Source organism: Macaca nemestrina, chromosome 8, assembly GCF_043159975.1.
Source record: "Macaca nemestrina isolate mMacNem1 chromosome 8, mMacNem.hap1, whole genome shotgun sequence".
Taxonomy (NCBI): domain Eukaryota; kingdom Metazoa; phylum Chordata; class Mammalia; order Primates; family Cercopithecidae; genus Macaca; species Macaca nemestrina.
In genome coordinates, this window is record NC_092132.1 from 1240250 (window position 1) to 1264706 (window position 24457).

At 49.5% G+C, this 24457-nt stretch overlaps 1 protein-coding gene and 1 long non-coding RNA gene across 5 annotated transcripts in view; one reads left to right on the top strand and one right to left on the bottom strand.

The window, feature by feature from the left end:
* Window positions 1-3822, bottom strand: part of LOC105488474 (spermatogenesis and centriole associated 1) — a 38667-nt gene extending 34845 nt beyond the window's left edge. The window contains exons 1-2 of one of the 4 annotated variants that reach the window (XM_071067620.1): window positions 3287-3412; window positions 1021-1138 (exon numbers count right to left, since the gene is read on the bottom strand). Coding sequence is in view for 3 of the 4 variants with exons in the window: in XM_011752587.3 (XP_011750889.2) it covers window positions 3287-3497 (211 nt within the window). In the remaining variant the exon portion in view is untranslated. Of the gene's footprint in view, window positions 1-1020; window positions 1139-3286 lie in introns of all 4 variants that reach the window. The other 3 variants (XM_011752587.3, XM_071067621.1, XM_071067622.1) reach the window with 3 other exon arrangements.
* LOC105488475 (uncharacterized) lies at window positions 3346-22471 on the top strand. The gene is made up of 4 exons (XR_011606620.1): window positions 3346-3483; window positions 8259-8425; window positions 9475-9757; window positions 21882-22471. It is a non-coding gene; the product is annotated as an uncharacterized lncRNA (long non-coding RNA).
* Window positions 22472-24457: the final 1986 nt, after the last annotated feature.

Below are 24457 nucleotides of genomic sequence, written 5' to 3' on the forward strand. Positions count from 1 at the left end.
TTCTTTCTTTCTTTCCCTTCCTTCCTTCTTTTCTTTCTTTCTTTTCTGTCTTTCCTTTCTCTCCTTTCTCTCCTTTCTCTCCTTTCCTTCTTTCCTTCTTTCTTTCTTTCTTTCTTTTTTTCTTTTTTGAGACAGAGCCTCAAAAGTCTCCAGCCCAGGCTGGAGTGCAGCGGCATGATCTCTGCTCACTGCAAGCTCTGCCTCCCGGGTTCATGCCATTCTTGCCATTCTCCCGCTTCAGCCTCCCGAGTAGCTAGGACTACAGGCGTCCCCACCACACCCGGCTAATTTTGTTTTTGTATTTTTAGTAGAGACGGGTTTTCACCGTGTAAGCTAGGATGGTCTCGATCTCCTGACCTCGTGAGCCCCCCACCTCAGCCTCCCAAAGTGCCGGAATTACAGGCGTGAGCCACTGCGCCCCGCCCATTTTTTCTTTTTTCTTTTTTTTCTTTTTTTTGAGACAGAGTCTCACTCAATTGCCCAGGCTGGAGTGCAGTGGCACAGTCTTGGCTCACTGCAACCTCTGCCTTGCGAGCTCAAGCCATTCTCCTGCCTCAGCCTCCCGAGTAGATGGGATTACAGGCGTGTGCCAACACACCTGGCTGATTTTTGTATTTTTAGTAGAGATGGGGTTTTACCATGTTGGCCAGGCTGGTCTTGAACTCCTGACCTCAGGTGATCCGCCCATCTTAGCCTCCCAAAGTGCTGGCATTACAGGCGTGAGCCACTGTGCCCAGCCCACATTTTCCTTCTTTTCATTTTTATTTTATATGTTTTATTTTTAAAAAATTTTAAATATTTGGAAATTACATTTAATTTTCTTTTTACAGTACTGCTCCCTGTGCTAGGCGCGGTGGCTCATGTCTGTAATCTCAACACTTTGGGAGGCCGAGGTGGGCAGATTACCTGAGGTCAGAAGTTTGAGACCAGCGTGGCCAACATGGTGAAACTCCATCTCTACTAAAAAAAAAAAAACAGAAAACAAAAAAAGAAAAATTAGCCGGGTGTACTGGCACGTACCTGTAATCTCAGCTACTCAGGAGGCTGAGGCAGGAGAATCGTTTTAACCCAGGAAGCAGAGGTTGCGGTGAGCTGAGATTGTGCCACTGCACTCCAGCCTGATTGACAGAGCAAGACTCTGTCTCAAAAAAAAAAAAAAAAAATTAAATATTTAAAAATTAGATTTAATTTTCTTTTTACAGCACTGCTCCTTGTGAACAAGGCTAACTCCTAGGCAGTATGCCCAGAGTCAGCATCATGCACATTTTCCTATACACATTCATACACACTCATTCACACACCCACACCACACACTCCATACTTACACTACAGAGTATGTGTGGTGCATAAGTGTGTACCACACATACTCTCATACCACATTCACACACATATACCCACATTACACACACACACATGGGTCGGGGCTTTAATTGCACATCTGTTTCTCATTCCTGCAATCCCTGGGGCCAGGCATTTGTATGAGTAACTTCTACTTGTGGCATGCTCCTTTCCCCTTCACAACCAGTTGGCTGGGCTCACCTCCTCCAGGAAGCTTTTCCTCACCCTCAAAACTTGACCTTTGGGGAGGTGGAAGATCTGAAGTGGTCCAAGGATTCCCTTAAGAATGAAAGCTGGGAGGAGAGGGCTTGCTTGGTTAGCCTAGGAGTACGAAACCAGAGTCTAGCTTCTTAAACAGGAAAATTTTATTTCCTTCCTTCCTTCCTTCCTTCCTTCCTTCCTTCCTTCCTTCCTTCCTTCCTTCCTTCTTTCCTTCTTTCCTTCTTCTTCTTTCTTCCTCCTCCTTCTCCTTCTCCTCCTTCTCCTTCTTCTCCTTCTTCTTCTTCTTCCCCTTTTCCCCTTCCTCGTCTTCTTCTTCTTCTCCTCCTTCTCCTCTCCTTCCTTCCTTCCTTCCTTCCTTCCTTCCTTCCTTCCTTCCTTCCTTCTTTCCTTCCTTCCTTCCTTCCTTCCTTCCTTCCTTCCTTCCTTCCTTCCTTCCTTCCTTCCTTCCTCCCTCTTTCTTCTTTCTTTCTTTTGAAATTTCACTCTTTTGGCCCAGGATATAGTGCAATGGCACCACCTCGGCTCACTGCAACCTCTACCTCCCGGTTCAAGGGATTCTCTTGTCTCAGCCTCCCGAGTAGCTGGGACCACAGGTGTGTGCCACCATACCTGGCTAACTTTTTGTATTTTTAGTAGAGATGGTATTTCACTATGTTGGCCAGGCTGGTCTCAAACTCTTGACCTCAGGTGATCCACCCACCTTGGCCTCCCAAAGTGCTGGGATTCCTGGGTGAGCCACTGCACTCAGCCTATTATTAGTTTTTGAGATAGAGTCTCGCCCTGTCAACTAGGCTGGAGTGCAGTGGTGTGATCTTGGCTCACTGCAAACTCCATCTCTCAGGTTCAAGTGATTCTCCTGCCTCAGCCTCCTGAGTAGCTGGGATTATAGGCGTGAACCACCAGGTCCAGAAAATTTTTGTGTTTTTAGTAGAGACGGGGTTTCGCCATGTTGGCCAGGTTGATCTCAAACTCCTGACCTCAGGTGATCTGCTTGCCTCGGCTTCCCAAAGTGCTGGGATTATAGGCGTGAGCCACCGCACCTGGACCCATGTGTATGATTTTTTTTACCCTGTCTGTTGTCTCTGTGTCACTAGAGGTGTAACATTTAAAACGAGGTGTCTGTGTGCTCGTGATCAGCGTGGGGGAACTGGAGACCAGTCCTATGCCACAGTCAGGTTGTATGGCAGGGAACTCAGTGGGTAGGGAGCAGGGAATTAAGACAGGAGGGGAGTGAGCACAAGCCTGAAGGGCTTTACCCTCTGGAAACACCCAAGTTAACCAGCATGTCTAGTTTGGAGTGAGTCAAGTTCCAGTGACTCACTGAGCCTGCAGGATCTGTAGGGGATCTTGACTTCTAGTGGAGTGTTGAAGCTGTGCTGTGGGTAGGCTGGTTGAGGGTGGAGGGACAGGTCCTGGACCCACAGCCTGGGAGCAGCCTCCACTAAGATGAGCCAGGGGTGTGGACAAGATGGCTTGGGAATTCAGAAAGAGGGGCACGGAGGAGAGCTATCGATCTCAGATGCCATGTGAAGGTGAAGGATGCAGCACCCAGGAAGCTGCTTGTGACCGTTCTAGAGCAGTGGTGCCAGGGTTCATTGCCAAGCTGCAGAGGAGCAAGGAGGAGGGCATTCCCTCCACGACCTCCTGAGACCTCAGCACACCGAGTCTGTCCTCTCTGGTGCATACCCGCTTCCCTCCCCACTCTCATGGGACCAAGGCCCCTTACCATTGCTCTGGCGTGAGGGAAGGCCTGCTGTTGCCTCACCAAGCCCAGTCGTGAACCCGCTGATGCCGAGCCCGCCTGCCTGAGTCTTGATCGCTGACTTGAGCTCGTGATTCTCCCGAATGAGCCGCACCAGCTTCTTCAGTTCCTCATTTTCCCGCACCAGCCTCTCTATCTGATGCCGAAGCCCCTCATAATTGGTGAGTAGAGACATGCCCTGGGGCAGTGGGAAGGGTGCGGCCTACGGGAGGGCACTGCACCTGGAGGCTGCCCAGGGCCCCGGGCCTTGCCCGGGCTGAAGGAGGGTGCAGAGTCTGCAAGGCTGGCCCAGCGGGCCCTGGGTATTGTGAGGTCAGAGGCTGTGCCCTCCTCCTTGCCCTCTCTGCTCTAACACACTCAGCTCTCCATGCCACCAGGCCTATGCACAGGCCTTGCCCTGGCCTGGAATGTCCTGACCTTTTCTCTCTGGCCAACTTCACCCTCACGGTGCCTCTTCTGTGAAACTTCCTCTCCCCCACCGCAAGTTAATTGCTGCCCGCTGGGTTTCCCCAGCAGATGTGTCCTGCGTCATAGCACTTCCCCCGGTTCCAGTTCCGTGCTAGTTCCTTAACGCTGTCCACTGGCTTTACAGTAAGGTCAGGGATTGTAACACGTTCCTGGAAACCCCAGTGTCCAGCAGAGGGCTTGGCACAAGGTTTGTAGGTAACCAGTAAATATTTGTTGAACGAAAACCCACCACTCCACCTTCCTGGCCAGAATGCCCCTTCCTTGTGATCTTGAACATGCCTGGGTTTGACCTCTCAGCCTTCTCCTGGGATGCTGTGTCTTGAAGGCCTGGACACTTGCCCATGATTGCTTCTGACCCAGGTGCTCAGAGTCTCTATCTTACTGCTGGTCCAGGAGCTCTCTACAACTTGGAGTTTCCGTTTCTGGTGACTCAGCGTTCTCTATTCAAAATCTCCCATCGGTGCCTTCTCTGTACTTGGATCGCTATTCCTCAGCTCCTTGAATTTTCCTGACTTTAGTCCTTCAAGAAACCAAGACTGTATCCCTCACTTGGCTCTAAGAACTCAGGACTCAGTCCTCATCATGCTACCCTTCTCTTAGAGCTATCTGCAGATAACTCTACGGTCCTGATCTTGAGTACTGAGTGAGGCCGTGTCCTAGTGGCCTCCACTGGCTCTGTGGCTGTTCTACCTCAAACCTCTTTTTAGGGCAGGGAGAGGATAGCAAAGTCCAGGTACAGGCCAGAGGGCAGACTCCTGGTAGAATGTGGGAAAGAGGAAGGGGAAGAAGGTCAGCCAGGGCTGGGATCAGTCTGAGTTGAGCATTCTACCTGGACCTCACAATGGGGGGCCTACCCCTACCCTTCCTCTAATGCTTCAGACTGTAATCCTGGCTCAGTCACTCTGGCCCCAGGGACCAGAGTCCCCAAGAACCAGAGTTGAGGTCTCTTCAGTCATCCCTCTAACTTTATAGAGTGTATCTGTTGGGTTTTCCTTCAACATGTGAAAATTAGCTCATCATGGTCTTATTTCACTGTTGGCCTCTTGGGTTGATGCTGTCTGTGATGGTTACATTTTATGTGTCAATGTTGCTAGGCTATAGTGTCCAGGTGTTTGGTCAAAATGTAGCCTAGACATTGCTGTGAAGCTATCATATATCTAGACATTGCTGTGAAGCTATTATGTTGACTTTAAGTAAAGGAGATTACCTTCAGTCATTTGGGTGGGCCTCATCCATTCAGTTGAATCACTTTTTAAAAATTTATTTTTTTAATTTTGAAATTTGTGTATTTATTTCTTTACTTATTGATTTACTTTTTTTGAGGCAAGGTCTCAGTCTGTTGCCTAGGCTGCAATGCAGTGTCACCATCATAGCTCACTGCAGCCTCGACCTCCTATGATCAAGCGATCCTCCTGCCTCAGCCTCCCAAGTAGCTGAGACTACAGGTGTGTGCGACCACACTCAGCTAATTTTTATTTAAAACATTTTTTTGTAGAGATGGGGTCTTACCACATTGGCCAGGCAGGCCTCAAACTCTTGGGCTTAAGCAATCCTCCTGCCTCAGCCTCCCAAAGTGCTGGAATTACAGGTGTGAGCTACTGTGCCTGGCAGAAGAACTTAAGAGTGAAAAAAACCTGAAGTTTTCTGGAAAAGAAGGAATTCTGCCTGAAGATTGTAGCATAGAAATCCTGCCTGAGTTTCCAGCCTGCCTTACAGATTTTGGACTTGCCAGCCCCCACAATTATGTGACCAAGCCCTTAAAATAAATCTCCTAATATAACAGAACTCTGACTGATGCACCATCTCTATTTCCTTTTGTATATGCCAGTGTTGTCACCGACTGTGGCAGGCATCGTGTTAGGAATTGGGGGTTCAGTGCTAGTCATAGCAGGCATTGTCCCCACCTTATTGACTTTACCAGCTAGTGGGGAGTGGCTATGAATTGAATGATCATGTATAAATGCTGAGTTTACCCTGTGATAAATGCTGCCTGGGAGAGGCACTGGTGCTGGGAGAGGGTACAGCAGGTGGGCCAGATCCAGTCGGGTAGTGTGCTTCACCAAAGAAACCAAAAGTGTGGTGGAGCAGAGAATGAGCAGGGTGGGTGTATGTGCTGGGGAGGGATGGAGGGCCCAGGTCGGGACAGGGCCTGTGGCTATGATCTTGATTGATCTTTAAGGAGGGGCATGTGGGAACAGATTGGAGGGAAGAAGCTACTGAGTGGCACACAGTAAGGAGGCCACTGCAGTCATCCAAACAAGCAGTGAGGGTGGCTGGTTCACAGGTGGTGCTGTGGAGGTGGAGACAGTTGGCAGAGCTGAGAAATGTTTAGTGGTACTGCATGGGCTGGTCTTGGAGTTGGCCTGGATGTGGGGATATAGGCGAGAATGAGGGCAGGATGGCCGTGCAGTTTCTGGCATGAGTGGTGGAGCCTCTGATTATAACAACCCAGTTGGAAGGAAAACCAAGTTTAGAGTGAATATTCGGAGTCAGGTTTGGATGTGCTGCGGAGATCAGGATGTTAAGGAGATGTGCCAGGAGGCAGGGGGTTACTGCTCCAGGTCCCAGAGGAGAACCGACTGTGTGGGCTGGAAAGATACACGTTAGAGGTATCAGCTCCTAGATGGCAACTGGATCCATATGAGCGGATGAGGTTGCCCAGGAATTGGGAACAAATGAGAGAGAATAAGCCTTCGGCCCACAGTGCCTAGCAGAGCCAGGACAAAGCTGCAGAGGACATAGAGCAGAAGTGTCCATAGCGACAGGAAAACTGGAGAAGGCTGAGCTGCAGAGGCCACAGGCAGAGGATATTTCAAGGTTATGTGAAGCAGCAGTGGTGTCTAGTGAGGCTGAGAGGTCAGATGAAACGAAGACTGAAAAAAAAGTGTGCATCAGCTTTAGGGACTTGAAAGTCATTGGTGATGCATCAAGGGCTGTTTGGGGAAGTGGTTTGGCCAAGCCCAGATTCACAAGTCTGAAAAGTGAGTGGGAGGGTAAGGTGGAGACAGTGCACACATAGCCCTTCCCAGTGGTTTGGTTGTACGGAGACGTGCAGGCAGAGCTGCAGGCAGGTTCCTCCTTCACTGTTCTCTTCCTCCTCTTGTAGCCTGGTGCCAGGGAAGACTGTGGCCCACCATGCCTCTGTTGCTTCCAGCCCCTCCTTGGAGTCACAGTGCACAGTAGAGGCCCTCAGAAGACCTCCAGGGTCTCCCAGAATGTTAGGCTGCAGCCTCCTGCTCTTTTCTTTGAATTAACCTCCGCCAGGCTTCCTCTTCTCCCCTTACTCTTATTTCCTCTTCATTCGAATTTTCGTTTTCTTTTTGTTATGTTGTATATACAAAGTGTCCTTTGGTATCCAAGTCTATTGGGTTTGAGTTTCGTATAAAGAGTACCACAGGTTTGGGAGTGAGGTCCATCCAGAAATGTATCCACATCCATTTGGATGATATGTCTGGGGCTGGCGTCTTGGGAGTGAGAGACACTGGGCCCTCTATGATGCTCTCAGTCCTGCCCTTCTGAGCTCTTGGACAGAGTCACTTGGGAACAGACCTAGTTCCTGGCTGCAGGGAGGCTGGGCCCGCAGGAGTGACAGGAACCTCCTGGGGTGCACTCGGGGTTTGCGCTCCTCACGGCCCGCCCGTTAGGGGCTCATTGTGAACAAACTTCCAGTGTTGTCCCACTTGCTTTTGCTGAGTCAGATCTCCTCCTTCCTGTCCTGGGTCACTGGCTTGCACAGTTTGTCCCCATTCAAATTTGCTTCATTTGATTCCGCTCAGCATTTCAGCTTGGCAAGGCCTTCAGGGATCTTTGCTCCTTTCTTGGCTTGAAATTCTCTGCGTGTTTAGCAAGTTTCCTTCTGAAGCCGTCTTTTCAAGGCATAAAGTTGCCAAAGAACGGGGGCCTGTAGCCGGGAGCCCTCTGTTCCATCCACCTGACAGGCCCTAACGTGCTGCCTCCGTGCTGGGTGTGCTGAGAGGCACCTCCTGGGAAGCAGCCATCCGCTACATGTCCGAGCAGCACTGGCCACGTGAACATTTCAATCCTGCCTGCTGTGGCCATTTTGAACCTCCGGGTCTGCCTGTTGCTGACGAGGAGCTGCCGGGAGGAGCTGTCCAGTCCGTGCTCCCACAGATTCAGTTGGCATTTGACTGCCAGTGCCCTCCGGGACGTCGGCAGTGACTCCTCTCCATTGCTCTCCTACACTTCAGATGATGCAAGGGCCATGGCTGACATTATTGAGTGCTTGTTGTATACCAGGCACTGTTGTGACAGGCGTAACAAGCCCCCGAGGCAGGTAGTACCATCCAGCGGGCAGGGCCACTGAGGCATGGCCATGTCAAGTGCCTGGGCTCTCCCATGGGCCCTGGGTCTTTCAACATTTTCCCAGCTGTCAGGGTCAGGGCTTGGTGCAGGCAGCCTAGTCTTGCACTTGCTCTTCTCGCCTCTAGTCTCACCTCTTTTGCTTCAGCCTCTCTCTGCACAGCTGCCAAAAGTGGGGGGTGTGTCTTTCTGCCACCCCACTGGAGCTAGGCTCTGCCCAGAGGACGGACTTAGAGTGATGTCTCAGGAGAGGACAAGGGCCACAGCAAACTCTGCTCTGCATCCCAGAGCCCAAAGCACAGGCCCTGGCACATGGTAGGTACTCAACAAATATATGAATGCATTTTTATTCAACCTTTTTCTTCTTTCTAAAAGAATTGCACCATGAAGCTGGAGAAGCTGCTGTATACCAGCAGTTGAAACAGACAGTATAATAACTGGCTTCTGAGTGTCTGAGGACATGCCCTTGGGTTTCTGAGGAAACCAATATCCCTTTGATGAGTCTGGAGGGCCCTGGGGAGGCAGACAGTCCCCAGGAGAGGAGGGAGAGCTGCTGGTCTACCTGGGGTCCTGCCAGCCAGGAGCTGGGAAGAGCGGCCTCAGAGGAACGTCTCCTGAGGTCTTGGCTAGAAGTAGAGACTTTTGGTAATATGAACTTGGTCGTCAGCCCCAGGGGTCATCCAGGTACCCCTCATGAAAGGCTCAGGGACTAAAGGCCAGGGGCAGAGACCGGGAGGGCTTCGTCAGGCGCTTTGGAGCCTTGCTAACTTCTCTGTATTGTTGGTTCCTTTCTGCTGTTTACACAGCATTATTTGGATGGCAGCAAACAGCGTTTGGTGGGGCAGAGCAGCGGGTGGCATTCAGGCTAGGGGCTGAAGACCAGGAAGGGTGGAATGAAGAGCAGGTGGACACCAAGGCCTGCTGGAGGTGTGTGGTTGGGCTTCCAGGCCCTCAGACTCCGGAAACGACCATGGACTTGGCAGCTTAAACAATAAACGTTGATTTTTCACGGTTCTAGAGGCTGGGAAGTCTAAGGTCAAGGTGCATGCAGACCTGTTGACTGGTGAGGACCCTTTCCTGGTGTGCAGATGTCTGCATTCTCGTGTCCTCACGTGGTGGAGTGGAGAGAGGAAGCAAGCTCTCAGTGATCTTTCTGTGAGGCTACACCCTCATGACCTAATCACCTCCTAATGCCATCATGTTGGGGATTAGGATTTTAACACATGCATTTTGAGGGGGGACACAAACATTTAGTCCATAGCAGACTCCAGAGTCCCAACTTCAGACCTATGTTACCCCCTGACCCCAAACTTTGGTTAATTCCTACTCTTCCTTCAGACCTCAGCTTGTGTGTTGCCCCTCAGGGCCCCCAAAGTCTCCATCAGTCCTCATCAGAACGGTGCCCACCCTTCAGCTGTAGCGTAGAGGAACCAGAAGCACCACTTCCCAGCTTCCTCGCTGTGGGCCTGGGGCAGGCCCCCAACCTCTCTGTGCCTGTTTCTTCATCCATCCAGTGGGGATACCTTCCCTCCTCCTGCTGTCATTGTGAGTGTAAGATGCGGTGATGCGTGGAAGACAGCGAAGGCAACCACTGGCAGAGTAAAGCTCAACACACCGTCCCATCAACCCATAGATCTTGAAAACCTGGTAGGTGCCAGGCATATCGTGGGTCCCACAGGACACAGCGGGGAACAGCCAGACATGTGGCAGCCGTTGCTCTCTTTCTGGCTCTGTTTATATTGCCAGGAAATGCCCAGGGCAGCCAGGCTGGAAGTTGATTGGGGCACTGAGGAGCACTGGGGTTAGGGGGCCCTAGGATCTGACAGGCCGGAATAAGGGTCCCCACTCTTCAGTTGGTGTTGAGCACCATCTCTTACCAGTGCGGGGAGCACAGCAAAGGCTCTGGAGCTGGCATTCCAGAGGACAGTGGGCACTTGGAAGATGGTCAGTGTGGTGGCCTGTGCTCTGTGCGGAAGGTGGAGGAGGGGACGGGGGCAAGAGCGGAGGGGGCTGTCTGATACGGAGTGGTCGAGAGGCCTCCTTGACAAGGTGCTGCTTGGGAGCAGACCTGAAAGAAAGCAGGGAATGAGAAGCGGCAAAGCCTTCCAGGCGGAGGGGACAGCCAGTGCAGAGGCCCTGGGGTGGGTGGCAGGCTTGGTGTGTATTTGAAGACCGTCAAGGAGGCCAATGAGATGGAGGGGAATGAGCCACTGTGGGGAGGGGATGGCCGGGCCAGAGAAGCATGGGATGGGGTCTGTAGGCTGAGATGAGCGTCTTGGATTTTATATTCAGTGACATGGAAAGGCTATGAGGGTTTCTAGGGAGTAGGAGGAGCTACCCTCTTTCAAAGAACTGTCCTAATTTTTTTTTTTTTTTTTTTTTTTTTTGAGACGGAGTCTCGCTCTGCCGCCCAGGCTGGAGTGCAGTGGCCGGATCTCAGCTCACTGCAAGCTCCGCCTCCCGGGTTCACGCCATTCTCCTGCCTCAGCCTCCCGAGTAGCTGGGACTACAGGCGCCCGCCACCTCACCCGGCTAGTTTTTTGTATTTTTTAGTAGAGACGGGGTTTCACCGTGTTAGCCAGGATGGTCTCGATCTCCTGACCTTGTGATCTGCCCGTCTCGGCCTCCCAAAGTGCTGGGATTACAGGCGTGAGCCACCGCGCCCGGCCGAACTGTCCTAATTTTTAACAACCAGTTCATACGATTATGACTGACAAGTCCTGGGGCTGCAGGGTAGTAGCCTCTGTTAGGTGGCTCCAGTCGACTACCAGCACTTCTGTAGGTGCTCAGTAAATCTCTGTGGAGCAAACACAAGTGGCCTGCCTGGGCCTGCCTGCTTCCCTTGCTCTGAGGCCTCAGGGTAAAGTCCAGGCCTCCTTGCTTGCTCCTCTCACTTCCTGTATCTCCATCCACCTTCAGCAGCTCACCTCGGATTTGTGGATGCTGTTCCCTCTCTTGGTAGCTTTTTTTTTTAGACTGAGTCTTGCTCTGTCACCCAGGCTGCAGTGCAGTGGTGTGATCTCGGCTCGCTGCAACCTCTGCCTCCAGGCTCAAGTGATTCTCGTGCCTCAGCCTCCTGGGTAGCTGGGATTACAGGCGCCTGCCACCATGCCTGGCTAATGTTTGTATTCTTAGAAGAGACGGGGTTTCGCCGTGCTTGCCAGGCTGGTCTCGAACTCCTGACCTCAAGTGATCTGCCCACCTCGGCCTCCCAAAGTTCTGGGATTACAGGCATGAGCCCCTGTGCCCAGCGTCTTGGTAGCTTTTCAACCATGCCCATTCCATTCACCCCAGGAGCTGGCCCTGCTCCCAGTCTGTGCCTCGCTCCTGCTCTGGGACACTGGGTCTGACTTGGTGCCTCTGTCCCACCCTTGCTGGACCCCACAGCTGAGCGCCGACCTGTGAGGCACCATCTCTCAGATTAGTCTGTTCCTGAGTGGAGAGTGAGTTGGTCCTCTCCCCAGCCCTCAGCTCAACTGAGTCCACATAGACTCTAAAAAAGGAATTTTCATCAGCAATCTCTGTGAACACAGGGAAGGTGACAGAGGGGCTTGTTTAGGCCCCAGCCTGGGGACTGGTGTTTAAATCCAGCCCAGTCTTCCACTGGCTGCGTGGAGTTGGCAGTGTGAGGTGCCGGCAGGTGGGGCTACTTCACTTGTGGCATGGGGGCAATGGCACCTATGCTCAGTTTGTCCTGAGCGTCAGAGGACATCTGGTAGGCGCTGAGGCCAGTGAATGCCTGGTCATGATTTAATTTTTGTAAAACTAAAACTGTCCCCATTAAACAATAATTCCTGCTTTCCCCTCCCCGCAGTCCTGGCCCCCACCATTCTACTTTCTGTCTCTTAAGACTTAAGGGGGGACCCTATGCAGATTTTTTCCTTTTTTTTTCGGAGACAGGGCCTCGACCTCCTGGGCTCAAGTGATCCTGCCGCATCAGCCTCCTGAGGACTGCAGGCAAGCACTATCATACCCAGCTAATATTTTATTTTTATTTTTTGTGGAGACAGGGTTTCATTTTATTGCCCGGGCTGATCTTGAACTCCTGGCCTCAAGCGATCCTCCTGCCTTGGCTTCCCAAAGTGCTGGGATTACAAGCATGAACCACCACGCCGGCCTTTGTGGTGGTTGTTGTTGCCCAAGCTGGAGTGCAGTGGTGCAATCCCGGCTCACTGCAGCCTCGGCCTCCCAGGCACACGTGATCTTCCTGCCTCAGCCTCCTGAGTAGCTGGGACTATGGGCATGTGTCACCACACCCAACTAATTCAAAAAAAAATTTTTTTTTTTTTTTTTGTAGAGATGGGGCCTTACTATGTTGCCCAGGCTGGTTTTGAACTCCTGGGCTCAAGCTATCCTCCTGTCTTGGCCTCCCAAAGTGCTGACATTATAGGTGTGAGCCACTGTGCCGGCCCCATGCAGATTTCTGTTGCTCTTTTTTTATGTATAGTTGCCTCCTTTCCAGAACTCTGTCGTGGAACTATGTTCAGCTTCTTCAGCTTCCCCAACCTTTGATTTTTTTCTCAGGGAGATGCCACTGCTTTGCCTGGGACTGTTTTCTGTCACATGGCCTGAAATGTGCCTCTAGGCAGAAAGCCAGGATGATCACAGTGCTCCTATCTCAGGGTCACAGTCCTGTGCTGCCTGTTGCAGCACAGGACAGTTTTACAAGATGTTTGCATAATTTCTGAAAATCATTGTTTCATAACTTTTTTTTTGAGACAGAGTTTCGCTCTGTTACCCAGGCTGGAGTGCAGCGGCGCAATCTCAATCTTGGCTCACTGCAACCTCCTCCTCCCAGGTTCAAGCAATTCTGATGCCTCAGCCTCGAAAGTAGCTGGGATTACAGGCATGCACCACCATGCCCGGTTAATTTTTGTATTTTTGGTAGAGACAAGGTTTCACCTTCTTGGCCAGGCTAATCTCAAACTCCTGACCTCAAGCGATCCACCCGCCTTGGCCTTTCAAAGTGCTAGAATTACAGGCATGAGCCACCGTGCCCAGCTGTTTCATAACATTTTTTAGTTGTTTGTAGTAGAGTATGCCTGTAAATCCTAGTTCTCTCTTAGTCCTTTGTGGCTGGAAGTCTCCATATTTATTTAAAAAATTGATTGTCCTGCATTGGTTTGTAGGAATTCTTTCTTTTTTTTTTTTTTTGAGATGGAGTCTCGCTCTGTCGCCCAGGCTAGAGTGCAGTGGCCGGATCTCAGCTCACTGCAAGCTCCGCCTCCCAGGCTTAGGCCATTCTCCTGCCTCAGCCTCCCGAGTAGCTGGGACTACAGGTGCCCGCCACCTCACCCGGCTAGTTTTTTGTATTTTTTTTAGTAGAGACGGGGTTTCACCGTGTTAGCCAGGATGGTCTCGATCTCCTGACCTCGTGATCCGCCCGTCTCGGCCTCCCAAAGTGCTGGGCTTACAGGCTTGAGCCACCACGCCCGGCCAGGAATTCTTTTTACATTTTGATGGAAATCCATTGTCTGTTGCATGTATTATGAATATCTCTCCCAGTTTTTAACTTGTTTTCTCAATTTAATTAATTTATTTTTGAGATGGGCTCTAGCTATATTCCCTAGGCAGGTCTCAAACTCCTGGACTCAAGTGATCCTCCTACCTTGGCCTCCCTTATTTTTATTTTTCAATTTTATCTTTTGATGAACAGAAGTTCTTAATTTGAATAATGTTGAATGTTTTTGTAATTAGTGCTCTTGTGTGTCTCAAGACAGAAGTCGTAAAGTTTTGCTTTTGAGATTTATATTCTTCATCCAACAATGGTGGATTTTTATTTTGAAATAGTTACCCAGTTTCATCTTTAAAATGGGTGTGGTTCTATTGTTAGCTTTTCTGTTACATTCCTTTTTTTTTTTCTTTTGGTCTATTCTTGCATTAATACCACACTGTTTTGTTATTTTTTATAATATGTCCTGATATCAGGGCTAGCCCTCATCTAGAATCTTCTTCAGAAGAAGTGTCCTGAGTATTTGTGTATTCCTGTTCTTTTACTTTCCTGTGTCAATTTTAGAATCAGCTTATTGGGATCTTTTTCTGTTTTGGAGATCTTTTTCTTTTTTGGAGATCTTTTTCTCCAAAAAAAGATCTGGGATCTTTTTCTTTTTTGGAGATAGGGTCTCACTATGTTACCCAGGCTTTTCTCAAACTCCTGGGCTGAAGCAATCCTTCTACCTCAGCTTGCTGAGTAGCTGATACTGCAAGCATATACCACTGTGCCTGGCCTATTGTGATTTTTATTGGACTTACGTTGAATAAAGATCAACTGGTATGAGATTTGCTTTTAAAATTAAGATGCCTCTATTTAAAACTTTTTATTATGGAAAATTTCAAACCTATTGAAAAGTAGAGAAAATAGCCTGAAGGACTCACATGTATTCATCACCCAGCTTGTACAATTATCAGCATTTTGTCAATCTTGCTTCATTTATCTCCCTCTTGCCTTTTTTTCCCTAGAGTATTTTAAAGCAAATCCAAGACACTTTATTGTTTTATGAGTATTTCAGTATGTATCTCCAAGAGTAAGAACTTTGATATTTAACATAACAACGACATTATTATCCCTAACAAAATCAACACTGAGAATCGACACACACACTTGTGTATATATATTTAGAGATGGGATCTTGCTATGTTTTCCAGGCTGGTCTCCAACTCCTAGGCTCAAGCAATCCTCCTGACAAAGTGTTGGAATTATAGGCACGAGCCACTGTGCCCAGACTTTTCTTTTCTTCTCTTCTCTTCTCAAGATGAAGTTTTATTCTTGTTGCCAAGGCTGGTGTACAATGGTATGACCTCAGCTCACTGCTACCTCTACCTCCTGGGTTGAAGCGATTCTCCCACCTTAGCCTCCCGAGTAGCTGTGATTACAGGTGTGCGCCACCACATCTGGCTAGTTTTGTATTTTTAGTAGAGGCGGGGTTTCACCATGTTGGCCAGGCTGGTCTTGAACTCCCGACCTCAAGTGATCCGCCTCCCTCAGCCTCCCAAAGTGTTGGGATTACAGGCGTGAGCCACCACGCCCAGCCTGTATTTTGAATTAAATTTATATTTTAAAAACTAAGGTTCGGCCAGGCCCTGTGGCTCATGCCTGTAATCCCAGGTACTTGAGAGGCTGAGGGTCTCTGAGGTAGGAGCGTCGCTGGATTCCAAAGGTCCAAGCTGCATGAGCCATGACCATACCTCTGCACTCCAGCCTGGGCAATAGAGTGAGACTATCTAAAAAATAAAAACTAGAAATTAAGGTTCTGTGAATGGTAAATTGTCATACTTTTTAAAATTTAAAAAACCTATGGGTGGTAGATTCTTTTAGACTTTGATTATCTTAAAATGCTTTTATTTCATTCTTCTTAAATAGTAGTTTGCTGAGTAGTTTCAATAGAGTTCTGGATTGAAAATTATTCTCTGCCCCCAGCCCAACCCCTCTGCATTTTGAAGATATTATTCCATGGCCTCTCAGCATTTATTGTTTTTGTTTTGTTTTGTTTTGTTTTAGACAGGGTCTCCCTCTGTCACTTAGGCTGGTGTGCAGTGGTGCAATCACTGCTCACCCCAGCCTCGACCTCCCAGGCTCAAGCAATCCTCCCACCTCGGCCTCCTGAGTAACTGGGACCACAGGCTTGTGCCACCACTCCCGGATAATTTTTTTTTTTTTTTTTTGGTAGAGATCAGGGTCTCACCATGTTGCCCAGGCTGGTCTTGAACTCCTGAGCTCAAGCAATCCCTAAGCCTCAGCCTCCCAAAGTGCTGGGATTACCAGCATGATCCACCGTGCTCAGCCCAGCATTTATTGTTGTTAATGAGTCTGTCAGTCTAATCGACCTTCCTTTGTAACTTGCCATTTCTTTCTGGGATTTTCCCTCTTTCCCCCACATACATAATGAGGTTATTGTTCTTTTGCAAAGTTTTTATTGGCACATATATAGAAAAGTGCACAAATCACAAATGTCGGTCTATGAATTTTCCATATTCTTGCTTTAGAGGATTACCTACACGAGTCATTTCTCCACTCCACAGCTGAAAGATTTTTGGGTTGTTTCCAGTTTTTGCCTGTTACAAATAGAGCAGCTATGAACGTTTGTTTTGTTGTGTTTTGTTTTTGTTGTTGTTATTGTTTTTCAGATGGAGTTTCGCTCTTGTTGCCCAGGCTGGAGTGCAATGGCACGATCTTGGCTCACTGCAACCTCTGCATCCCGGGTTCAGGTGATTCTCCTACCTCAGCCTCCCGAGTAGCTGGGATTACAGGCGTGCACCATCACGCCTGGCTGATTTTTTTTGTATTTTTAGTAGAGATGGGGTTTCTCCATGTTGGTAAGGCTGGTCTCAAACTCCTGACCTCAGGTGACCTGCCTGCCTCGGCCTCCCAAAGTGCTGAGATTACGGGCGTGAACCACCACATCTGGCCTAGCTATGAACATTTTTACACAGATCTTTTGTTAACACCTGTTTGCATTTTGGTGGGGGATACACACCTCAAAGTGAAATTGCTGGGTCATAAACTATGTATATATTCAGCTTTAATTGATATTGCCAAAGAATTTTCCCTAATCAATTTACATTTCACCAGCAGCATATAAGAGATCTTGACTGGGTGTGTTCGACTCACTGCAACCTATGCCTCTCGGGTTCAAGCGACTCTCCTGCTTCAGCCTCCCGAGTATCTGGGACTACAGGTGCAAGCCACCACACCCAGCTATTTTTTGTATTTTTAGTAGAAATGGGGTTTCACCATGTTGGTCTCACTGGTCTTGAACTCCTGACCTCAAGTGATCCGCCCACCTCTGCCTCCCAAAGTGCTGGGATTATAGGGTGAGCCACTGCACCTGGCTGGGCTAACTTATCTTTTTGATTTTTAAAAGAATTTATTTTTTGTAGAGATGAGGTCTCACCGCATTGCACAGGCTGGTCTCGAACTCCTGGGCTCAAGCGATCCTGTCTTGGCCTGGTATTACAATCACCTGGGATTATAGGTGTGAGCCACCATGCCTGGCTGATTGGCTAATGTTTTGCTTGGAATTTTTACATATATGTTTATGGAGATATTGGCTTGTAAATTTCCTTCCTTTTAATGAGCTTGTCAGAATTTGGTATCCGTGTATCAGTGTTACACTAGGTGTATTAGTTTATTGTTTTTTTTTTTTTTGAGCTGGAGTCTAGCTCTGTCGCCCAGGCTGGAGTGCAGTGGCGCGATCTTAGCTCACTGCAAGCTCCGCCTCCCGGGTTCTAGGTGTATTAGTTTATTAGCATTGGTAAAGTCCATAAACAGAATAGCTTAAACAGCAATATTTGTTCTTCACAGTTCTGGAGGCTAGAAGTCTAAGATCAAGGTGTCTGTAGGGCCTTGCTCCCTCAGAAGGTGCTAGGGAAGGATCTCTTCCAGTCCTCTCTCCTTGCTTCTGGTAGTTCCTTGCCTTGTGGCAACACACCCCAGTCTCCACACGGCATTTTCCCTGCGTGTGCGTCTGTGGTCAGATTTCCCCATTTTATAAGGGCATCGGTTATGTTGGATTAGGGAGCCACCCTATTGCAGTCGACTTCATCTTAACCAATTACATCTGCAACAACCTTATTTCCAAATGAGGTCACATTCGGAGGTACTGGGGTTTAGGACTTCAGCATATTAATTTGGTGGGGGCACCATTTACCTCACAATGCTGGGCTCGTAAAATGAGTTGGCGAGTTTTATGAGATGAGCATCACCTTCTTTTTATGTAAGTCTTGGTAGGTTATGGGTTGATGTCTTACCGTTTTAGAACCATTTCAAGCGTTATGTATTCGACATTACTTCTTCCCCATTCTTTCTACTCCTTCTCAGACTCTAATTACGGGTATTTGTGACCCTCCTCCCCACATTCTCTCATACTGTGTTCTCTATCCATTCTCTTTCTTCTCTTCGTGAGTTTTAGGATATTTTCTATCAACCTGTCTTCCAGTTCACCAATAGTTCACTTCTGACTTGTCTAATTTGCTTAAACCTATCTCTTGAACTTTTGGTTTCAGTTAACTGTGTTTTTCTATCAAAGAAGCTCAATTTAAGCCGGTGCAGTGACTCACACCCATAATCCCAGCACTTTGGGAGACCTCATCTCTATCCAAAATAAAAATTTTAAAAAAGAAGCTCAATTTGAGTTGGGATGTGGTAATCCCATCACTTCAGGAGGTCGAGGCAAGAGGATTGCTTGAGGCCAGGACTTTGAGACCAACAATGGGCAACAGAGTGAGACCCCCGTCTCCACAAAAAATAAAAATAAAAAATTAGGCTGAGCATGGTGGCTCACACCTGTAATCCCAACACTTTGGGAGGCTGAGGTGGGTGGACCACTTGAGCTCAGCAGTTCAACACCAGCCTGGACAACATGGTGAAACCCCATCTTTACAAAAAATACAAAAAATTAGCCAGGGGTGGTGGTGCAAGCCTGTGGTTCCAGGTACTTGGGAAGCTGAGGTGGGAGGATCCACTTGTGCCTGGGAAGCAGAGGTTGCAGTGAGCCGAGATTGTGCCACTGCACTCCAGCCTGGGCGAAAGACTGAGACCCCATCTCAAAAAGAAAAAAAAAATTAGCCAGGTGTGGTAGTGATCGCCTGTGGTCCTAGCTACTTGGGAGGTTGAGGCGGAAGGATCTTGAGTCCAAGCTGTTGAGGCTGCAGTGAGAAACAAAAGAGAAGAGAAGAGACAGGAAAGGAAAGAGGGAGGGAGGGAGGGAAGGAGGGAAGAAAGGAAGGAAGGAAAGAAGGAAGGAAGGAAGGAAGGAAAAGACAGAAAATAATTAAAGAAAAGCTCGATTTGATTCTTTTTTTTTTTTTTTAAACAGGGTCTCACTCTGTCACCCAGGCTAGAGTACAGAGGTGTGATCATGACTGACTGCAGCCTCAAACTCCCTAGCTCAGGTGATCCTCCCGCCTTAGTCTCCCGAGTAGCTGGGACTACAGGCACAAACGACCATGCCTGGCAAATTTTTGTATTTTTTTTTTTGAGACGGAGTCTCGCTCTGTCGCCCAGGCTGGGGTGCAGTGGCCGGATCTCAGCTCACTGCAAGCTCCGCCTCCTGGGTTTACGCCATTCTCCTGCCTCAGCCTCCCGAGTAGCTGGGACTACAGGCGCCTGCCACCTCGCCCAGCTAGTTTTTTGTATTTTTTAGTAGAGACGGGGTTTCACCGTGTTAGCCAGGATGGTCTCGATCTCCTGACCTCGTGATCCACCCGTCTCGGATCACTTTGGGAAAGTGCTGGGATTACAGGCTTGAGCCACCGCACCCAGCCTTGATTCTTTTTATAAAATCCAATTGTCTAGGGAAATTCTCCACATTTTCTTTCACTTTTCTCCATTTCCATGTGTATTTTTCTTATCCACCATATTTATTTAAAGTCCTTATTTGCTATCTTTAATTTTTGAGTCGCCTCTAGGTCTGTTTCTGTTGTCTTATTTTTCCTATTGGTTTTCAGTCATAGGGTCCTTTTTTTTTTGAAAGGCCTAGTAATTTTTAACTGAATGACAGGTGTTATCTATAAAAAAATTGCAGAGGTCGTGGATAATACATTTTTCCAGAAAGCATTTGCCTTGTCTGACTACCTTCGACCATTAGAGGCACAGCTGAGCGGAGTCTGGGTTGTGGTTTTGCTGAAGCTCTGTCTGGTTCACATCTGCCCCTGGGCCAAGCCCTCTAGGTTTCTACCTGAGAGCCTGGGGTCTCGCCAGTGATCCTTCGCTGGGTGGGTCCTGAATGAGAATCCCTGTCTCCTGAGTGCAACAGCTGTGAATCACACAGCTGCAACTCTTTCCTCACAGTCGAGGGCTCTCTCTTTACATCTGCTTATTACATTCCTGCTCAGCTACGTATATTTAAGTGTTTTAGAATATTTTGTCTTGGCTGGGCGTAGTGGCTCATGTCTGTAATCCCAGCACTTTGGGAGGCCAAGTTGGAGGATCGCTTGAACCCAGGAGTTTGAGAGCAGCCTGGGCAATATAGTGAGACCCTGTTTCTACAAAAATAAAAATAAAATTAGCCAGGCATGCTGGTGGGCACATATAGTCCCAGCTACTTGGGGGACTGAGGTAGGAAGATTGCTTGAGTCTGGGAGGTTGAGGTGCAGTGGCCCATGATCTGTGTCCCAGTCTGGGTGACAGAGTAAGACCCTGTCTCAAAAAAACGAAAAAAAAAAAAAATTTTGTGTAGCAAATTTTATGTGTTAAGAGTGGGAGTTGGAAAGACACATGCACACGTATGTTTATTGCGGCACTATTCACAATAGCAAAGACTTGGAATCAACCCAAATGTCCATCAGTGACAGACTGGATTAAGAAAATGTGGCACATATACACCATGGAATACTATGCAGCCATAAAAAAGGATGAGTTTGTGTCCTTTGTAGGGACATGGATGCAGATGGAAACCATCATTCGTAGCAAACTATCACAAGAACAGAAAACCAAACACCGCATGTTCTCACTCATAGGTGGAAACTGAACAATGAGATCACTTGGACTCGGGAAGGGGAACATCACACACCGGGGCCTATCATGGGGAGGGGGGAGGGGGGAGGGATTGCATTGGGAGTTATACCTGATGTAAATGACGAGTTGATGGGTGCTGATGAGTTGATGGGTGCAGCACAGCAACATGGCACAAGTATACATATGTAACAAACCTGCACGTTATCCACATGTACCCTAGAACTTAAAGTATAATAATAATTAAAAAAAAAAAAAATTCATGCAAAAAAAAAAAAAAAAAAAGAGTGGGAGTTGGTTGCTTCAGTTACTGCTGGGAAAAAAAAGAGTGGGAGTTGGGATCTCAGGTCCCAACTCTTGGGACTCAGTTCAGTCCACCATCTTGGCTGGAAGTTCTCCGAAGAGAACTTCAGAGAAGTGAAGGAGTTTAAACGGGGCAATGGCATAATTTGATTGTTCATGAAAAAGATCCCTTTGTGGTGCTGAGGACAGATTAAGGGCTGCTATAGAGGTGATCATGGCCTTGCCTTCAGAGAAGGGCATAAAGTTGAGAGGTGATCAGAAGATAGAACCAGCAATGGCCAAGGGTCATGATAGCAGTTGGGGTAGAGAGGAAGATTTTGAGCTTGGTACTCGAGTCCTCCCAGGAAGCTGTGGATACCAGTGAAAAGCTGGCCAGAGTGGGAGGCAGGAGTTGCACGAGAGCCTCGGGTTTGGAAATTGCAGTGACAGGGCCGGAGATGTGGATGACAGAGTGAAGCGGGTCCAGAGGGCGGAGGGCCCGCAGAGAGAAGAGGCACTCTCCACCAGTGAAGAGATGGGAGTTGAGAAGTTGGGGGTGGTATTTGCATTTTGGGCATTCTGAAAAGTCTCCAGTGTGTCCTACGAGCCTTAGACAAAGCAGACATTTGGGAGACATTTGTAGAGTGTCTTGGTGCCAGCATGAGCCAAGCCATCCTGCTTCCTGGTAAGCAGCATCTGGGCCCTGGCGGAGGAGGGGCCACCTTGAGAGCCTACAGGGCTGGGACCAAGTCCCCCAGGAGTCCCTCCCCTCCCCGCTCCCACTGCCCCTAAGTCCGGGTCTCCCTGCCTGCACCATCACCATAGTCCTCACTGATCTTCCTGCGTCTACTTAAACCATTTCAAGGATGATCACTGCCTACAAAATACAGTTCAGACTTTTGAGCTTTTTACTTACAGCCTCGACTGGCCTCCTCAGCCCCTGCGACTCTCCTATGAGTCCTCTCCTTCTTCTACCTGCTTCCCCAAATGTGCCTCCTGCATTCCCTGGGCTTTAATGCTGCTCTCTGCACTCCTCAGATGCTGACGCTGCGCCAAGGTCCAGCAGAGAACGGCGTCCTCTGTGCCTGGTGAGGGCAGTGAGCATTCGTGCTGTGAAAAGGTCATTCCTTCCTTTCATGTTCGACGCCTGTGGTGTGCCAGGCCCTGGACTAGGTGCTAGGCTGGATGTTAAAACTCACAGGGCACAGTCCCTGTTCTGAAGGTGCTTCCAATCCGGAGGTGCCAAACAGTGGCCCCGGTTAGCCAGAGGCAGTGGAATGGGGTTCCCGTGCCGTTTTCACCTGAGCTGGGGTCCACAGCTGGCTCCGACTGTCTGTCAGGGTTTCAGCTGGCACCGTTGACTGACGGCGTTGCTTTGCAGGGTGGGGAATGGGGTGGAGACTTGAACATTTTGTTCCATAGATGTCTGTGTTGTTTAATCTTGAAATCAAGTGTGGGTTTAATATTTGCTTATGTACATAACTGTTTTTTGATTGAAAAATAAATTCTTTTATCTAGGTCTCTTTTTGACTTTCATATAGTCAGTGACCTGTGTCAGCGCTCCTTGTGAACCCCCCGGGACAGGCCCATGCTTGAACAAGCCTGTGGCTGCTCATCGTGGGGGAGCGTCCACACCCTGGGGCGTCGTGTTAAGAGGGTGCTGGAAAGGACTTCTTACAGGATTCGGCTTGAGTAATCTGGGGGAGGGTTTAGGGAAGCAGGAGTTTGCTCTGGATTGGTGCTGTCAGGAAGCAGGCATCATTCTGCAATTGGGAGTCTCAATGCATCGTATTTGGAAGGAGGACAGACTAGAACCAGGCCAGAGCTGTCAGCCGTGAAGAGGCAGCAGCCACTCAGACTGTCCCGGACAGGGCACTGCTTGCCCTTTTTACAGCTTGGACAGTGCCCATGTTTTGTCTGTGTTCAGACGTGATGACAGAGGGGTCCTGCTTTTGTATTGATTCATGATGGTGACAGAGTAGTCTGCAGTTGCTGTTCTATGAAATTTTAACCAGGAGACACTGAGGGCTCTATCTGTGAGTGCCAGGCCGCTCCTAGCAACACCGAGGCCTCTATCTGTGAACGCCAGGCCGCTCCTAGCAACACTGAGGCCTAGAAGATAGGACCAGATCAGCTCCCAGGTGTCAGCGACTGGTCTTCTTTCTACCTGAAGAATCAGTGTGGTGGCCTCACAGTTACTACAGGTGCGTTCAGCCTCATGACTCCATGTGAACACCCCCTGCCGATTCATCTGCCCGGACACATCACCAGGTACTTGGACTCCTCATTTCACTCCATGGCTGGGACACAGCAGATAGCAGACCTCTCAGTTGCCAGACACATCCCAATGGCCTTCGGCTGCGCCCAGCCTGGCTTAATTGGTGCCTCCCGATGCTTCTGGAGGCATCTGTGTTCCCAGCTCCTCTCTGGCATGTCTCAGCATCTTGTGGCCCACTTCACCTGTTCACAGCCCCCATGGCTTCCCCTGTACAGTCACCTGTTCACAGCCCCCATGGCTTCCCCTGTACAGTCACCTGTTCACAGCCCCCATGGCTTCCCCTGTACAGTCACCTGTTCACAGCCCCCATGGCTTCCCCTGTACAGTCACCTGTTCACAGCCCCCATGGCTTCCCCTGTACAGTCACCTGTTCACAGCCCCCATGGCTTCCCCTGTACAGTCACCTGTTCACAGCCCCCATGGCTTCCCCTGTACAGTCTCTTGCCAGACTCTTCCTAAACACAAACCCAGCTGTGGCCCCTGCCCGAGTGCCCTACACCTGCAGGATAGGCCCAAGCCCTCCTGTGTTCAGCCCTGCCCTTCTCTCTGGTGGTGGGGGTCTTTGCTGTAGATCCTCCGGCCCCCTGGCCCTGCCCCATTCCCCAGGGACCCTCACTAAAGCCTCTCCCTCTCAGCCCGGAGTTTGTGTCTGTCTCGAACTCCTCAAGAAAACACTGTCCTGCCACATTTCACTTGGCAGTTATTCCTGAGACCACCCCCTGCCCCTGCACTGACGTTCTTGTTAGCCACATAAACACTTTACTCTACTCTTTCGTATAAAATCTTGAGGGGTCTGGGATATAGAACTAGGCGGGTTCTTTCTCCTCCTCAGCATGCTGGAGCACAGGCGGGCACCTAGAGGAGGAACTGTACCTGCTCAGGAAACGGCTGGAAGGGGAAGTGGGGGAAGGGGGAGCCGTGTGGCCCACTTGCTGTTCAGCATGTGATTAGCCGCTGCAGAGGGCAATGTGGACTCCAGGAAGTGGCCGCGTGGCTGGGAAGGCAGCGTGTCCCCCCACGCTGTAGGGGGCTGCAGCAGGGAGCACACTGACTCAGGTTGTGCAGGGTCAGGGCCCTGGGCTGAGAGGCAAGGGGACAGCAGGAGGGCAGCTGGAGCCACCAGTGGACAGATGGCAGGGGCCGTGTACCAGGCTAAGGAGCGTGGACTTCATCCTGAGGGCACCACTGAGGGTTTTAGGAAGTGGGTAGTGCAATGGACGAGATAGATGTTTCAGAAACACACCGCTAGGGTCCTGGTGGAGGGTGGGGCAGGCAAGGCGGCCAGGTGAGGCAGGGGAAGTTGGGAGGGTGAGGGAAGCGGGGCAGCCCTGCTCTG